We start from the raw sequence: 17,795 nt of genomic DNA, 5'->3' as shown, positions 1-17,795 counted from the left end.
CAAATTCTGAGACACCCCCGGACCTATGGAGCTACCACCAGCCTAAGACTTGCCATTGTGTTAAGTTTGTTAAAATAGAGCCCATTATGCTCTACAGCTGAATTGTGATAGGAGCTCATGCTGACAATATAATTACAGATTGTCTGACACTCTCTCTTCTTTTGTCATCCTTCTCTTTTATTCTCTCTCTCTATGACTCTCTCTTTACCTCTTCCCCATCCCAATTTCTTCCCCACCATCTCTCTCTCTCTCTCTCTCTCTCTCTCTCTCTCTCTCTCGCTGTCTCCGTCTCTCTCTCTCTCTCTCTCTCTCTCTCTCTCTCTCTCTCTCTCTCTCTCTCTGTGCAGTGGCAGCAGTGGGGGTAGTGGCGGGCGAGAGAACAGCGGCGGCAGCAGCATAAGTGTTCCTCTGGCTGTGCCCACTCCCTCCCCTCCCAGCCTGGGACCAGGTGAGCCCAGCGAAACATCGCATTTAGATTAGCTTTGCATTTAACTAGCCATTCTATTATTGTAGATTCTTTGCTAGCTTAGTATTTAGGTGTCCATTCCATTGAATTAGCTTCTCTTTTAGCCTAGTTTAGCATTCAGCCTTCCATTCTGTTTGCTTCTCTGTTAGCATTGTTTAGTTCAGCAATTAGCTGTCGGTTCTGTCAAATTAGCTTCTCTGTTAACCTATTGGTAGTGTAGCATTTTAGCCTTTTCATTCTGTTAGCTTAGCATTAGCCTTTCTGTCTAGCTTTTCTGTTAGCTTAGCATTCAGCCTTCCATTCTGTATAGGATCTCTGATACCTTAGCTTAGAATTTAGACTTCCATTTTGGTACCTTTTCTTCTCTGTTAGCTTAGCATTTAGCTTTCCATTCTGTTAGCTTCTTATTTTGTTTAGCATAGCATTTAGCTGTCCTTTCTGTTTGACCAGTCTTATTCTTTTAGTATAGCAGTATCGCCTATTTCTATCAGGCCTTTTCCTGTCTTCAACTTAGCATGTGTCTGGTTATTGTGTCAGCTAATCTTTTCATATTCATACGCTTAGCTGCCTATTTGTTCTGTCAATTGGGCATCTCTTTTGGCAAACAATGGTGTTTGTCTGTTTGTTTTAGCCTCATATTATGCATCAGTTTTCCATACAATTCAGCTGTCCATTTAGATCTAGATTCATATGCATATTTTGATGATATTTTGGCAGCACAGTATATCTTCTCATGGAACTCTTTTTTTCTGTCTGGTTGGTTGTTGTACACCAGCCACAGCTGAGTCACTTCCATCCAACCACACATTAAATAAGTGCAGTTAAGACCGGGCCAACTTCAGTGAATTCACTAACTCTCTCACTCTCCGTACCTCTCTCCCCACCTCAACAATGACCGCAGCAGTACCCCAGGGCCCAGGCCTGGGTCCCATCCCCATGTCCCAGTTTGGCACCATCTCGAGGCAGGTCTCCCGCCACAACTCCACCGCCACCTCAGCCTCCATGGTGTCGGCCACAGGTACCTACCGCCGGGCGCCCTCCGGCAGCTCCCATTTCTCCATGTCCCAGCAGCCCCACCTCAACGGGGGACCCGCATACCCCCAGAACTTAGGTAAGACCACGGGAAGAATTTTTGTTGGATTATGGTTGAAGTAATGTTATGTTCAACCAAAGAAGAAAGAATAGACCGTAGTTGGATTATGGTTGAATGTTTGTAACCAACCAAAGAGCAACATCAATAGACCGTCGACTCAGTGTGTCCTGGATAGGAGTCAGTTTGAGGTAGCTCACTTTAATTAGCCCACAGATTGTCAAACAGTGTAACTAGGTTGAACATAAAATATCCTCTGAAATCCTCTTTGATTGATTTGATCTTAACAATACTCTCCATCATTTTAATGCTTCTGGTATTTTTGCAAATGACATAAGTGATCACTGTGCTATTGCCTGTGTGAGAGATGGTACCATTCCTAAGAAATCTCCACGTGTTATTACGAAAAGAACTGGAAGCGGTTTGATATTCAAGGTTTTTTACATGATGTATCTAGCATTGAATGGAATAGAATGGAATGAATCCCTGGTGTTGAACTAGCCTTTTCTTACTTCCACAACGCATTCTAGGATGTATGCAATAGGCATGCCCCTTTTAAAAGATTCAGGATTAAGGGCAAAGAGAACACTTGGTTTACTAAGGAATTTACAAAAATCATAAGGGAACGAAATGCTATGTGGGCTAAAGCAACTGGTTTGCCAGATGATTGGAAGGCTTTTAAACATCTTCTAAATATGGGTGTAGCTATGATCCATAAATTGAAAGCAGACCACTACCTGAAATCTACTTCACAAAATGTAAATAATCCATCCACATTTTGGCAAGTAGTGAAGGGTTTGGAGTGCAAAAAAGATACACAGCTTCCCAAACAATTGTTGGTCGATACACAGATTGTAACTGAGAGAACCTGTAACGGTTTTCTTGATGTGAAGGAGAGTCGGACCAAAATGCGGCGTGTCTATTGCAATCCATGTTTAATAAAGTAACACACTAAACACAAACACTATCAAAACAATAAACTTAACGAAAACCGAAACAGCCTATACTTGTGTAACCTAACACAGAACACTGACATCAGGACACTAAGGACAATCACCCACGACAAACTCAAAGAATATGGCTGCCTAAATATGGTTCCCAATCAGAGACAACGATAAACACCTGCCTCTGATTGAGAACCACTTCAGACAGCCATAGACTTAGCTAGAACACCCCACTAGCTACAATCCCCACACATACACACCACATACAAAAACCCATGCCACACCCTGGCCTGACCAAATAAATAAAGATAAACACAAAATACTTTGACCAGGGTGTGACAGAACCCCCCCCCTAAGGTGCGGACTCCCGAACGCACCTCAAAACAATAGGGAGGGTCCGGGTGGGCGTCTGTCCATGGTGGCGGCTCCGGCGCGGGACGTGGACCCCACTCAATCAATGTCTTAGTCCCTTCTCCTCGCGTCCCTGGATAGTCCACCCTCGCCGCCGACCATGGCCTAGTAGTCCTCACCCAGAACCCCACTGGACTGAGGAGCAGATCGGGACTGAGGGGCAGCTCGGGACTGAGGCAGCTCGGGACTGAGGGGAAGCTCAGGAGTGAGAGGAAGCTCAGGATTGAAAGGAAGCTCAGGCAGGTTGATGAATCTACCAGATCCTGGCTGACTGGCAGATCCTGGCAGACTGGCAGATCTGGAAGAGTCTGGTCGACTGGCAGATCTGGAAGAGTCTGGCCGACTGGCAGATCTGGAAGAGTCTGGTCGACTGGCAGATCTGGAAGAGTCTGGTCGACTGGCAGATCTGGAAGAGTCTGGTCGACTGGCAGATCTGGAAGAGTCTGGTCGACTGGCAGATCTGGAAGAGTCTGGTCGACTGGCAGCTCTGGCTGCTCCATGCTGACTGGCTGCTCCATGATGACTGGCAGCTCTGGCTGCTCCATGCTGACTGGCTGCTCCATGCTGACTGGCAGCTCTGGCTGCTCCATGCTGACTGGCTGCTCCATGCTGACTGGCAGCTCTGGCTGCTCCATGCTGACTGGCTGCTCCATGCTGACTGGCAGCTCTGGCTGCTCCATGCTGACTGGCTGCTCTGGCTGCTCCATGCTGACTGGCTGCTCCATGCTGACTGGCTGCTCCATGCTGACTGGCGGCCCTGGCTGCTCCATGCTGACTGGCGGCCCTGGCTGCTCCATGCTGACTGGCGGCCCTGGCTGCTCCATGCTGACTGGCGGCCCTGGCTGCTCCATACTGACTGGCAGCTCTGGCGGCTCCTTGCAGACTGGCAGCTCTGGCGGCTCCTTGCAGACTGGCAGCTTTGGCGGCATCCTGCAGACAGGCAGCTCTGGCGGCTCCTTGCAGACTGGCAGCTCCTTGCAGACTGGCAGCTCCTTGCAGACTGGCAGCTCCTTGCAGACTGGCAGCTCCTTGCAGACTGGCAGCTCTATGCTAACTGGCAGCTCTATGCTAACTGGCAGCTCTATGCTAACTGGCAGCTCTATGCTAACTGGCAGTTCTGAACAGGCGGGAGACTCCGGCAGCGCTGTAGAGAAGGAATGCTCTAACAGCGCTAAACAGGCGGGAGACTCCGACAGCGCTGGAGAGGAGGAGGGCTCCGACAGCGCTGGACAGGCGAGGCGCACTGTAGGCCTGATGCGTGGTGCTGGCACTGGTGGTACTGGGCCGAGGACACGCACAGGAAGCCTGGTGCGGGGAGCTGCTACCGGAGGGCTGGGGTGTGGAGGTGGCACAGGATGGGTTAGACCGTGAAGGCGTACTGGAGATCTTGAGAGCGGTGCTGGCACAGGACGTGCAAGGCTAGGGAGGTGCACAGGAGGCCTGGTACGTGAGACTGGCACCATCTTCACCAGCCGACTAACACGCACCTCAGGACGAGTATGGAGCGCTGACCCAGGTGCCATCAAATCCCCGACACGCTCCGTCGGGCGAATTCCATGTTTAAAACACCAACACAGCAACTCCCTCATTTCTCTCTCCTCCAATTTCCCCATTAACTCCTTCACAGTCTCTGTTTCGCTCACCTCCAACACCGGCTCTGGTCTCCTCCTTGGCTCCTCACGATAAACAGGGAGAGTTGGCTCAGGTCTGGCTCCTGACTCTGCCACACTCTCCCTGAGCCCCCCCCCAAGAAATTTTTGGGGCTGACTATGGGGCCTCCGTCCGCGCCGCCTTGCTTGCTTCGCAAACTCCATTCTCCTATATCCTTCCGCGCACTGCTCCATCGAATCCCAGGCGGGCTCCGGCACTCTCCCTGGGTCGACCGCCCACCTGTCTATCTCCTCCCAAGAAGTATAGTCCATACTGTACTCCACTTTGGGCTGTTCCTGCCTGTTGACACGCTGCTTGGTCCGTTGGTGGTGGGTGATTCTGTAACGGTTTTCTTGATGTGAAGGAGAGTCGGACCAAAATGCGGCGTGTCTATTGCAATCCATGTTTAATAAAGTAACACACTAAACACAAACACTATCAAAACAATAAACTTAACGAAAACCGAAACAGCCTATACTTGTGTAACCTAACACAGAACACTGACATCAGGACACTAAGGACAATCACCCACGACAAACTCAAAGAATATGGCTGCCTAAATATGGTTCCCAATCAGAGACAACGATAAACACCTGCCTCTGATTGAGAACCACTTCAGACAGCCATAGACTTAGCTAGAACACCCCACTAGCTACAATCCCCACACATACACACCACATACAAAAACCCATGCCACACCCTGGCCTGACCAAATAAATAAAGATAAACACAAAATACTTTGACCAGGGTGTGACAGAACCTCCATTCTGAAAGCCTTGAATACGCATTTTTTAGATGCAGGCAGTTTATTTGAAAAGGTCAATGGTATAATTGAGCCCCCTATGAATTTACATGACATCCCTGTGCACTCCTTCACCAGGTTCTCCTTTTCATCCTTCTCTGTTTCAGAAGTGTGTAAAGCCCTGAAAGAAATTGATTTTAAAAAATCCCCTGGCCCTGATGAACTAGACCCCCGCCTCTTTTTAATGTTAAGGGAATCCCCAAGTTATGGAAATCTGCTTTTGTACTGCCTTTCCTGAAAGGTGGAGATCCTTCGCTACTTGACAACTATCGACCCATATCAAAATTGTCTGTACTGTCAACGGTACTGGAGTCCTTAGTTAGTAGGCAGCTAAGGGTCTACTTCCAAGAAAACAACATCTTAAATGGAATGCAATCAGGTTTTAGGTCTGGCCACAGCACTGTTTCAGCAACATTGAAGGTTTTAAATGACATCCACTATGCTCTTGATAAGAAGTTTGTGTGTCTGCTTTTACTGATTTGTCGAAGGCGTTTGACACCGTGGACCATGCTGTGTTAGTGCAAAGGTTAAGATGTTGTGGAATTACTGGTCATACTCTAGATTAGTTTATAAATTACCTATCAAATCATACACAATGTGTAATGACGGATGGTTGTAAATCTGTGTCCATAGAGGTGTGCTCAGGTGTTCCGCAAGGTTCTATTTTGGGCCCACTGTTGTTCATTTTGTATATCAACAACATTGGGGATCTTATTGAAACAGCGGATGTTCATTTTTATGCAGATGATACTGTTCTTTATTCAAGTGGTAGTAGTTTATCTTTACCTTTGAAAATGCCCAAAGAGCATTTAACATCATACAACAGAATCTGTATGATTTAAAGCTGATTCTAAATTCGGGTAAAACAAAATGCATGGTATTTTCAAATGTCAACCATGTTACAAATCATGTCATTGCTACATTGGCTGGACATACTATAGAGCAAGTTAAAGTGTACAAATATGTGGGTGTGTGGGTTGACGATAAGCTGAGCTTCACTGTGCATGTGGAGAACTTGATAAGGAAGCTCAAGCTGAAAATAGGATTTTATTACCGGCATAAGGCTTGTTTTTCTTTCAAGGCCAGGAAGGAGCTGGTACGATGTACATTACTGTCGGTTTTAGATTTTAGTGATGTTATATACACTGCTCAAAAAAATAAAGGGAACACTAAAAAAACACATCCTAGAGCTGAATGAATGAAATATTCTTATTAAATACTTTTTTCTTTACATAGTTGAATGTGCTGACAACAAAATCACACAAAAATTATCAATGGAAATCAAATTTATCAACCCATTGAGGTCTGGATTTGGAGTCACACTGAAAATTAAAGTGGAAAACCACACTACAGGCTGATCCAACTTTGATGTCATGTCCTTAAAACAAGTCCAAATGAGGCTCAGTAGTGTGTGTGGCCTCCACGTGCCTGTATGACCTCCCTACAACGCCTGGGCATGCTCCTGATGAGGTGGCAGATGGTCTCCTGAGGGATCTCCTCCCAGACCTTGACTAAAGCATCCGCCAACTCCTGGACAGTCTGTGGTGCAACGTGGCGTTGGTGGATGGAGCGAGACATGATGTCCCAGATGTGCTCAATTGGATTCAGGTCTGGGGAACGGGCGGGCCAGTCCATAGCAGCAATGCCTTCCTCTTGCAGGAACTGCTGACACACTCCAGCCACATGAGGTCTAGCATTGTCTTGCATTAGGAGGAACCCAGGGCCAACCGCACCAGCATATGGTCTCACAAGGGGTCTGAGGATCTCATCTCGGTACCTAATGGCAGTCAGGCTACCTCTGGCGAGCACATGGAGGGCTGTGCGGCCCCCCAAAGAAATGCCACCCCACACCATAACTGACCCTCCGCCAAACCGGTCATGCTGGAGGATGTTGCAGGCAGCAGAACGTTCTCCACGGCGTCTCCAGACTGTCACGTCTGTCACATGTGCTCAGTGTGAACCTGCTTTAATCTGTGAAGAGCACAGGGCGCCAGTGGCGAATTTGCCAATATTGGTGTTCTCTGGCAAATGAAGCACAACCCCCACCTGTGGACGTCCGGCCCTCATACCACCCTCATGGAGTCTGTTTCTGACCGTTTGAGCAGACACATGCACATTTGTGGCCTGCTGGAGGTCATTTTGCAGTGCTCTGGCAGTGCTCCTCCTGCTACTCCTTGCACAAAGGCGGAGGTAGCGGTCCTGCTGCTGGGTTGTTGCCCTCCTACGGCCTCCTCCACGTCTCCTGATGTACTGGCCTGTCTCCTGGTAGCGCCTCCATGCTCTGGACACTACGTTTACAGACACAGCAAACCTTCTTGCCACAGCTCGCATTGATGTACCATCCTGGATGAGCTGCACTACCTGAGCCACTTGTGTGGGTTGTAGACTCCGTCTCATGCTACCACTAGAGTGAAAGCACCGCCAGGATTCAAAAGTGACCAAAACATCAGCCAGGAAGCATAGGAACTGAGAAGTGGTCTGTGGTCCCCACCTGCAGAACCACTCCTTTATTGGGGGTGTCTTGCTAATTGCCTATGATTTCCACCTGTTGTCTATTCCATTTGCACAACAGCATGTGAAATGTATTGTCAATCAGTGTTGCTTCCTAAGTGGACAGTTTGATTTCACAGAAGTGTGATTGACTTGGAGTTACATTGTGTTGTTTTAGTGTTCCCTTTATTTTTTTGAGCAGTGTATATATGCAGGCCTCAGCCACTACCCAGAGAGCATTTGATTCAGTGTATCATACAGCCCTCAGGTTAATTTCAAATCAGAAACATCTAACACATCATTGTGATCTCTACAGCGCTGTTGGCTGGTCATCATTGACCTTGCGTAGGCTTAAACACTGGTATACACTGATTTATAAGGCCATATTGGGTAAAATGCCATTTTATCTCTGTTCTTTTTTAGTCAGTTCAATAAATAAATATCAATTACGGTCCCATTCTGATTTACTTCTAACAGTACCAAAAATTAGAACAGGACATGGTAGAAATAGTTTTAGTTACTTAGCTCCATGGTCTTGGAATTCTGTCATGAACATTTTAAAATGTGATGATCTAGTTTCGCTGGAAGAAGAAGAGTGTAATTGTTTTTAAGCCAGCTGTTTTTAGTCAAGACGTTTGTGTTTTTAATGTACAATATTTTTGCTGTACTGTATGTGTGTTTATAGTTTTGTTTAATGTTGTGTTTGTGTATGTAAGTTGTTTTGTCTGAAACGTTGTTCCCTCTGCTGCTATTGGACCAGGTCTCTCTTGGAAAAGAGATGTTATCTCAATTAGAAAAAAACCTGTACACATAAAGGTAAAATAAAAATAATGAAATTGCAGGTACAAGAGAAAGAGGAAATAAATCCACACACACTCACATTAGCAGTCAGACAAAGGGAAATCCAGGACACACATATACACACGCCGACATTAGCTGTCAGACGAGGAGATTTAGGACGAACGTCGCAAACATAAAACCAAGGCATACAGTTTCGTTGTTAGCTCTCACACATAACATTGACCCATAAGAGATAGACTAGTCTGGAGAGGGGAGACAGTGACTGATCTATGTATCTGAAGGCAGCTCTATGGCGGCGAAAATAAATCAGACGTGACTAGTTGAGAGACAACCATTTCATTACTGCTGATTTATGCCCCAGGAGTCAGAGAGGAAAATCACCCTCATGATGATGTGTCACCCTCTATGACAGTGGTTTTCAACCAGTGTGCCGCAAAACTTTTCCAATTCTTGATAACACTCGCTTATAAATGTTACCTGTGGAATGAACCTGGGATTTTGACTTGGGGGCACCAGTGCCGGTAGAAAGAAAATCAATCAGATAATCCATTGATTGAATGGCACACATGGTTACAAATCTGTATCGTTGTTTCAAGCCCGGTGCGCTGCAGCTGTTTTTACATTTGGATCATTTGAGGGGCGCGTATCATGAGCAAAGAAATTAGTATCATTTTACTTTGCCTGTGAGAACCATTAACACGGGCAAGTCTGAGGCTTAGCAGTACCACAGCCTCTTCCATAGAAACAAACGGAGCTTGGCTTTGTGCCTGTGGATGCACCTTTACAATGCAGGAAACCGCTCGTTTCTAGACCTTTCCGTTCAAAGTAAGACCTATTTTACCAGAGCTACATGTTTTCCTTTCTATCTGAGATTTGCGGGATGCTCTTAAAGGGGTACACACAAATTAACCATCATGAGTGGGCCAAAGGAACTATGAAAATAGTTTAAATACACCCAATTTAATCTAATCTTTAATCTAATCTATAAAATGGTTGTCACAGAAAATGAATTATTTGCAGTATGGATCAGATGAGATGAAGGTCATTAACACTTAATACATGATTAGAAAACATTTTGGTGTGCCACATCATTTTTTAGCCCATCAAGGTGTGTCACTGATCAAAAAATGTTGGGAACCACTGCTTTATGACATCATGCCTTTGGGTGGGAACAATCATTACAACACTGTACAGGGGTTAGGGTGACGGTCATTCAATGAAGGGCATAATCATTGTCTACGTAAGATATGAGTTATGCAACCTGTCGGAAGACAAAGGAGTGTCATAAAAAATTTGTATTTTTCAACTGAAGAACAGAAATGCACAGTGTAGCTGTTTAAATTTTATTGCACAGTAAACTAGAAGTTGGTATTATTACACAATACAAAATAAATGTTGACACTTATTTAAAATAATTCCTATAACATTGGGGACTACTCTGTATGAAATGGTACCTCATGGTGTTCATTTCAATTACTCCCAAAGAAACCGAGGACATTTGGTAATAATAATTGGTGAAACTAAATTGTTACAACACAAATAAACACTGTACAGTAAGTATACTGTGAAATATCATGCTGCCAATGCTGAATGTTGTTTGTTTATATAGCCAGTAGGCAAAACTGGTTCAAATAACATCAAAATAACCTAATTTCAACCAGTTTGTTGTAATAACATCATTTCAACCAGTTTGTGGTTGTAATAACATCATTTCAACCAGTTTGTGCTTGTAAAAACGTAATTTCAACCAGCTTTGCCTGAAGGGTAGGTTTTGGTGTCTATGAGCTAATGGAGTCACAGCGTCCCACACTGCCTTTCTATTCGCTTAGCTTTCTTATTGTCTTGTTACAGAACCGCACTTTGTATATCAGTAAATTGCAAGCCACTATCATAGATAAAAGCTTTGTCTATCCTTTAGATAAATCACAAGGTCCAGTGGTTGAATTGAGAGAATAAAATACTCTTACTCTTAAGTGGGTATGCACTCTTACTGCCTTGTTTTGCTCTCTGACAAGGATATTTTTTCCTGTGTTTCTCCTTCCATCTCCCTATCTCGCTTTCTTTCCCTCTCTCTGGTATGTCCATCTGTCTGCCTGTCTGTGTTGCTGCATTTAGTGTCTGTGGCTCCTCCTCCCCCTCCTATGGTCCAGCTGACTCCTCAGATTCCTCTGACGGGCTTTGTGGCCAGAGTACAGGAGACCAGTAAGTAACACACACGCACACAATCAAACACACACACACACACACACACACACACGTTATGTTCTTCTATCCCCGTTGGGACCTACAAATTATTTCCATTTAAAATCCGATTTTCCCTAAACCTAACCCTTACCATACCCCTAACCAAACCCGAAAACTAAACCTAACCTTTACCACACCCCTAACCAAACCCGAAAACTAAACCTAACCGTCATTTTAACCCCTAACCCCTGAGCTTAAAATAGCCTTTGTCCTCATGGGGACGTGAGAAATGTCTCCACGAGAGAGAATTTTCCTTGTTTTTCTATCCTTGTGGGGGCATTTGGCGATTTTTAGTTCCCCAAAAGGATAGAAGAACCAACGCACACACAGGTAACAGCACCTCTCCCTCAGCCTTACATTTCACACTGTCGCCTATTAGTGCTCTTTTATGCTGTGTCTGTCATGCCTTCCTCGTACGCTGGCTACTGCCTTTAGACACACCCCTCCAATGTTTTGTCTGTTGCCATGGTCACTGAGAGACAGTGGTGAGATTTATATGGTTCTACCTTTGTCCACTGAAGACACGTGACTTAACGTTTGGAAAACCGCATAGTGTCAGCCAAGTCAAACACGGTTTTAATCAGACAGGGCACGTCTCAGGGATCCTCCAACATCCCTACTGTACACAGCAGCTGTTTCCTTGTCCAGGTGACTTTAGTCGTTAATCCAGCTTTCAAATGACAGTTTGATCCTTACTTTCCTTATTTTGCATTTGCATTTCACCTCAAGAAACCCTACTAGCCATATCTGAACTACTGTGTCTGTTTTATGCATACAGTGGATTCGGAAAGTATTCAGAACCTTTTACTTTTTCCACATTTGGTTACGTGACAGCCTTATTCTAAAATGGATTAAATAACCATTCTCATCAATCTACACACAATACCCCATAATGACGAATACAGGTTTTTAGACATTTTTGCAAATGTATTAAAAATAAAAAACAGACATACCCTCTTTGCATAAGTATTCAGACCCTTTACTATGAGACTCGAAATTGAGCTCAGGTACATCCTGTTTCCATTGATCATCCTTGAGATGTTTCTACAACTTGATTGAAGTCCACCTGTGGTAAATTCATGATTGGACATGATTTGGAAAGGCACACACCTGTCTATAAGGTCCTGCAGTTGTCAGTGCACGTCAGAGCAACAACTAAGCCTTGAGGTTGAAGTAATTTTCCGTAGAGCTCAGATACAGGATTGTATCAAGGCACAGATCTGGGGAAGGGTACCGAAACATGTCTGCTGAATTGAAGGTCCCCAAGAACACAGTGGCCCCATCATTCTTAAATGGAGAAAGATTGGAACCACCAAGACTCTTCCTAGTGCTGGCCGCCTGGCCAAACTGAGCAATTGGGAGAGAAGGGCCTTGGTCAGGGAGGTGACCCAAGAACTCGATGGTCACTCTGACAGAGCTCTAGAGTTCCTCTGTGAAGATTTGAGAACCTTCCAGAAGGACAACCATCTCTGCAGCCCTCCACCAATCAGGCCTTTCAGTAAAAGGCACATGACAGCCCACTTGGTGTTTGCCAAAAGGCACCTAAAGAACTCTCAGACCATGAGAAACAAGATTCTCTGGTCTGATGAAACTAAGATTGAACTCTTTGGCCTGAGTGCCAAGCATCACGTCTGGAGGAAACATGGCACGATCCCTACGGTGAAGCATAGTGGGGGCAGCATCATGTTGTGGGTATGTTTTTCAGCGGCAGGAACTGGGAGACTAGTTAGGATTGAGGGAAAGATGAACAGAGCAAAGTACAGAGAGATCCTTGATGAAAATGCGCAGGACCTCAGACTGGGGCGAAGGTTCACCTTCCAACAAGACAACGACACTAAGCACACAGCCAAGACAATGCTGGAGTGGCTTCGGGACAAGTCTCTGAATGTCCTCCTCCAGCCAGAGCCCGGACTTGAACCCGATTGAACATCTCAGGAGAGACCTGAAAATAGCTGTGCAGCAACGCTCCCCATCCAGCCTGACAGAGCTTGAGAGGATCTGCAGAGAAGAATGGGAGAAACTCCCCAAATACAGGTGTGCCGAGCTTGTAGCATCATACCCAAGAAGAATTGAGGCTGTAATTGCTGCCAAAGGTGCTTCAACAAAGTACTGAGTAAAGGGTCTGAATACTTATGTAAATGTGATATTTCATTTTTTTATTTGTAATACATTTGCAAATATTTGTTTTTCCTTTGTCATTATGGGGCATTGTGTGTATATTGATGAGGGGGGAAAAAATTATTTCATCAATTTTAGAATAAGGCTGTAACGTAACAATATGTGGAAAAAGTCAAGAGATCTGAATACTTTCCGAATGCATGGTATAATAAGAGAAGACACTGTTCTGTCATGCTATCTGCTGGCCAGTATAGGTCATCACACGTCTGAAAGATCAGGCTCATGCATGGCATAGAATGTAATTGAATAGAATAGACAGGAATATTGGTAGAATAGAATACAATTGCGGTAGAATAGAATACAGGTAGAATATAATATAATGGAATGGAATAGAATACTGGTAGAATAGAATGTAATATAGACTGAGTGTACAAAACATTAGGAATACCTTCCTAATATTGAGTTGCACCCACTTTTGCCCTCAGAATAGTCTCAATTCGTCGGGTCATGGACTCTACAAGGTGTCGAAAGCGTTCCACAGGAATGCTGGCCCATGTTGACTCCAGTGCTGGTGGTGGACCATTCTTGATACACTGGAAACTGTTGAGAGTAAAAAACCCAGCAGTGTTGCAGTTCTTGACTGTGCCTGGCACCTGCTACCATACCCCGTTCAAAGGCACTTAAATATTTTCTTAATTGTCTCAAGGCTTAAAAGTCATTCTTTAACCTGTCTCCTCCCCTTCATCTACACTGATTTAAGTGGTATTTAACAGTTGGCATCAATAAGGGATCATAGCTTTCACCTGGATTCACTTGGTCAGTCTGTCATGGAAAGAACAGCTGTTCCTAATGTTTTGTACACTCCCTGTATATGAATTCATGTTTTGTTTGTATGATGTTACGGAGCAACACACTGGTAGGGGCAGATTTAAGTTATTTGTTCAGTTTGGAGTGGCGGAGCTAAGACCATTTCAGAAATGTTATAATTAGCTTTTATTGTTTAAAGAAACCATGAAAGAGATTGGTGTGTTTTTTCACTATTTCATCATGGCATGGGGTTGTGACAGACAGACATTTGTTTCAAATCTATCACTTGATGGTTTCATTTCAGAGAGACAAATTAGCTTGTTTTTTTGCCAAATGCTATATATCTGCCTCACTGTCAGAGAAATAAGTAGTACTGCTAGCTTTTACACAGTCAAATGTAGCAAATAACTTCATTTTTAATTAAGAAATCTACAAATGATATATTTGTGACATCAATATAATTATTTGTAAAGAATTATAATTCAATACAGCAATATGAGATCTGTATGTAAAACATTTACATTTGACATTTTAGTTATTAGGCAGATGCTCTTATCCAGTGGCTTACAGTAAGTGTGTTCATCTTAAAATAGCTAGGTGAGACAACCACATATCACAGTAAAATGTACAGGATACAAACATTGCATTCAAGCTGAAACAATGGATATGTAGCGTTTAGCAAAAAAAACTAATTAATTAAAAATCAGAGAACAGTCATATTTTACACATACATTAAGGTACCCATAAGAAATAATTTCTGACGAAAAAACACATATGACAAATGTGTGGAGATAGCATTTTGGAAATAAACTTAAACAGTTGTTCCTGTTTATGCTACAGTATATATATTTAGGAGTTTTTCCTGGTCAGGTCACATGGTCAGGTGAAACCCCAGGCCATAGTATAGAGAAATTATAATGGCATCTTTTTGTAGGGACTAACTCCGCCATGATTCGTTGGACAAAGCCTATGGGGAAATGAGTGGTGTTTTTGATAGGGTTTTTGGATATATGCCGAAAATAAGGTATGTGTGATAAACACAGGCTTAGGAGATCTCATACGTTTTGTTCTATGAGATCATCTTCATCAGCTAACGTCACTTTTTGTGAATTTGTAAGCATTTATGTAGTTAAACAAAGCACAAAGCATAAAGGTAATGTTAACTGACTGGTATTATCTCATAGAACAAAACGTATAAGATCTGCCAAGGCTGTGTTAAGTTCAGATCTTATTTTCAACGTTTATCCCAAAACCCTATTCTTTCCCCATAGGAATGGCTGAACGAATCAGAGGTCACTCATTTCCGTTTTTTTTAGCACTACAAGCTAGCGAGCGCTATTGATATTACACAAATAAATATAATTACTATTACAGACATATAACAGACACTATGAAATTGTGCTTCCATAATGTCAAATGTATTTTCCTCTCCCCTCCTGTTCAGTAACAGACAGCCCGGACCCCCTTCCACCGCCCCCTCCCGAGGACGTTGTCATGTTTGAGGAGCCCTCGCCCCCTCCCCCGCCCCCACCAGTGGACTACCAGGGGGATGAGGAGGCGGCCGTGGTGCACTACAATGACCCTTATGCTGACGAAGACCCCCACTGGGCCCCCAAGTCCTACGTAGAGAAGGGTGAGTTTGACTGGTACCCCCGGAACTTTAGTGACGTCATACACTGATATCAGTTTGAGCATGATTTACATGCTGTTATAAGCTTGTTTTAAACGGTGCAAAACAAATGTCTGTGGAGACAAAGTATCATACTTATCCAAATCCAAAGGACCAATTAAGTAGTATAGGACAGTTACAGTACAGATACACCCACAAATTGTCACTCTTGGGTGTAGGCCTACTATATTATACTATACTATATTATAGTGCTGTATCTCTTTAAGTAATTATTTCACGTACAGCCCTATTCCCATCAGCTGTTCCCCCTCACTCTGTTCGGTCTATGGTCAGGTCGTTATTGTAAAAGAGAATCTGTTCTCAATAATTTACCCGGTTAAATAAATCATTCAAATGTTTTTTACAGTGGTGGCCATTTATGACTACTCCAAGGACAAGGAGGACGAACTGTCCTTCATGGAGGGCTCCATCATCTACATCATCAAGAAGAACGACGACGGCTGGTACGAGGGCGTCTGCAACGGCGTCACTGGCCTCTTCCCCGGCAACTACGTAGAGTCCATCATGCACTATGCAGACTAAGGGCGGACATTTTGACAGTGCAAAAACGGCAAGATGTTACAAAAAAACGTGCTGAGTTTAGTATTTGAAACGATAAGGTAGCTTTTAGTAAGATTTTGGCATTTGTTTTGCACGGTCAAATTGTCCTGAAAGCCCCCCATCTCTTATCCACACAGAAAAACGTCAATCTTACTTTTACAGAAAACAAAAGAAAGAATAAACAAACAAACAAACAAACGTAGTGAAGTGCATTGCGACATGAGTGACCGAATGTTTGTTTTTGTCCGTGTCCAAATTGCAATGTTACAAAACAAGCAAAATATTCAATTTACTATGCTACATGTTGGAGGGAGGGGTGGGTTGGGGAGGTGGGCCAAGGGATAGGGAATAGGAGTTTTGAATGCTAAAAGATATGAACATTAATTTGCTTATTTCTGGTGAATTTATTTAGTTTTGTTTACAGTACCAGTCAAAAGTTTGGACACACCTACTCATTCAAGGGTTTTACTATTTTCTACATTGTAGAATAATAGTGAAGACATCAAAACTATGAAATAACACATATTGAATCATGCAGTAACCAAAAATAAAAGTTCCAGGTGAAGCTGGTTGAGAGAATGCCAAGCGTGTGCAAAGCTGTCATCAAGGCAAAGGGTGGCTACTTTGAAGAATCTCAAATATAAAATATGTTTGATTTGTTCAACACTTTTTTGGTTGCTACATGATTCCATAAGTGTTATTTCATAGTTTTGATGTCTTCGCTATTATTCTACAATGTAGAAAATAGTAAAATAAAGAAAAAACCTTGAATGAGTAGGTGTGTCCAAATTTTTTACTTGTACTGTATATATACAGTGCATTCGGAAAGTATTTAGACCCCTTGACTTTTTCCACATTTTGTTAGGTTATAGCCATTTTCTAAAATTGATTAATGGATTTTTTTCCTCATCAATCTACACACAATACTCCATAATGACAAAGCAAAAACAGGTTTTATACATTTTTGCTCATTTAGAAAAAAACAACAACTTAAATATCACATTTACATAAGTATTCAGACCCATTACTCAAGACTTTATTAATGTACCTTTGGCAGCATTTGCAGCCTCGAGTCTTCTTGGGTATGACGCTACAAGCTTGGCACAGCTGTATTTGGGGAGTTCTCCCATTCTTCTCTGCAGATCCTCTCAAGAGGTGTCACTACAGAACCGAGTTCGATCCCGGGCCGTGTCTTTATAAAATGGCGCCGGAGCAGAAGGCAGACGTTTTACCTGCCCACAACCAATTGTGCTTTTTGTTTGTTTATCTGCGTTGTTTGTGATAAAGTTTTTTAAACTATTTTTGTACATAATGTTGCCGCTACCGTTTCTTATAACCGAAAATAACTTCTAGACATCTGGACTGCGATTACTCACCACGGACTAGCAGACTCCTTTTTCTTCTTTCACGACTCTGACAAGCCCGAGGCAGAGGATATACGGCTCCCTCGGAAACAGGCCCCGACCCCAGTGATCTGCGTGATGCGGAGGCTGAGAAAGGGAGGCCGGAGGGCGGGCTGCTTTCTGAGGAGTAGGAGACGATTGAATAAACCCCCACTCCCCTCAATTCTGCTTGCAAACATGCTATCTTTGGACAGTAAAATTGACGAGTTATTGGGAAGATTAAACTGCCAACCAGACTTTAAAAACTGTAACATCTTATGCTTCAAGGAGTCGTGGCTGAACGACGACAATATCAACATACAGGATAGAACAGAGGCGTGTGGTAAGATAAGGGGCGGC

At 43.7% G+C, this 17,795-nt stretch overlaps 1 protein-coding gene across 7 annotated transcripts in view; it reads left to right on the top strand.

The window, feature by feature from the left end:
• LOC110529999 (abl interactor 1) overlaps positions 1 to 16,575 on the top strand; it is a 48,541-nt gene extending 31,966 nt beyond the window's left edge. For 6 of the 7 annotated variants that reach the window (XM_036985543.1, XM_036985541.1, XM_036985546.1 and 3 more), the window contains 5 exons: positions 348 to 448; positions 1,368 to 1,577; positions 10,770 to 10,856; positions 15,268 to 15,456; positions 15,860 to 16,575. In XM_036985543.1, the coding sequence (XP_036841438.1) occupies positions 348 to 448; positions 1,368 to 1,577; positions 10,770 to 10,856; positions 15,268 to 15,456; positions 15,860 to 16,035 (763 nt within the window). In that variant the 3' untranslated portion in view covers positions 16,036 to 16,575. The remainder of the gene's footprint in view (positions 1 to 347; positions 449 to 1,367; positions 1,578 to 10,769; positions 10,857 to 15,267; positions 15,457 to 15,859) is intronic. The other variant, XM_036985542.1, reaches the window with a different exon arrangement.
• The last annotated feature ends 1,220 nt before the right edge of the window (positions 16,576 to 17,795 follow it).

Source organism: Oncorhynchus mykiss, chromosome 8, assembly GCF_013265735.2.
Source record: "Oncorhynchus mykiss isolate Arlee chromosome 8, USDA_OmykA_1.1, whole genome shotgun sequence".
Taxonomy (NCBI): domain Eukaryota; kingdom Metazoa; phylum Chordata; class Actinopteri; order Salmoniformes; family Salmonidae; genus Oncorhynchus; species Oncorhynchus mykiss.
The sequence above is the reverse complement of the archived record's forward strand: the minus strand, read 5'-3'. Positions and strand labels throughout refer to the sequence as shown.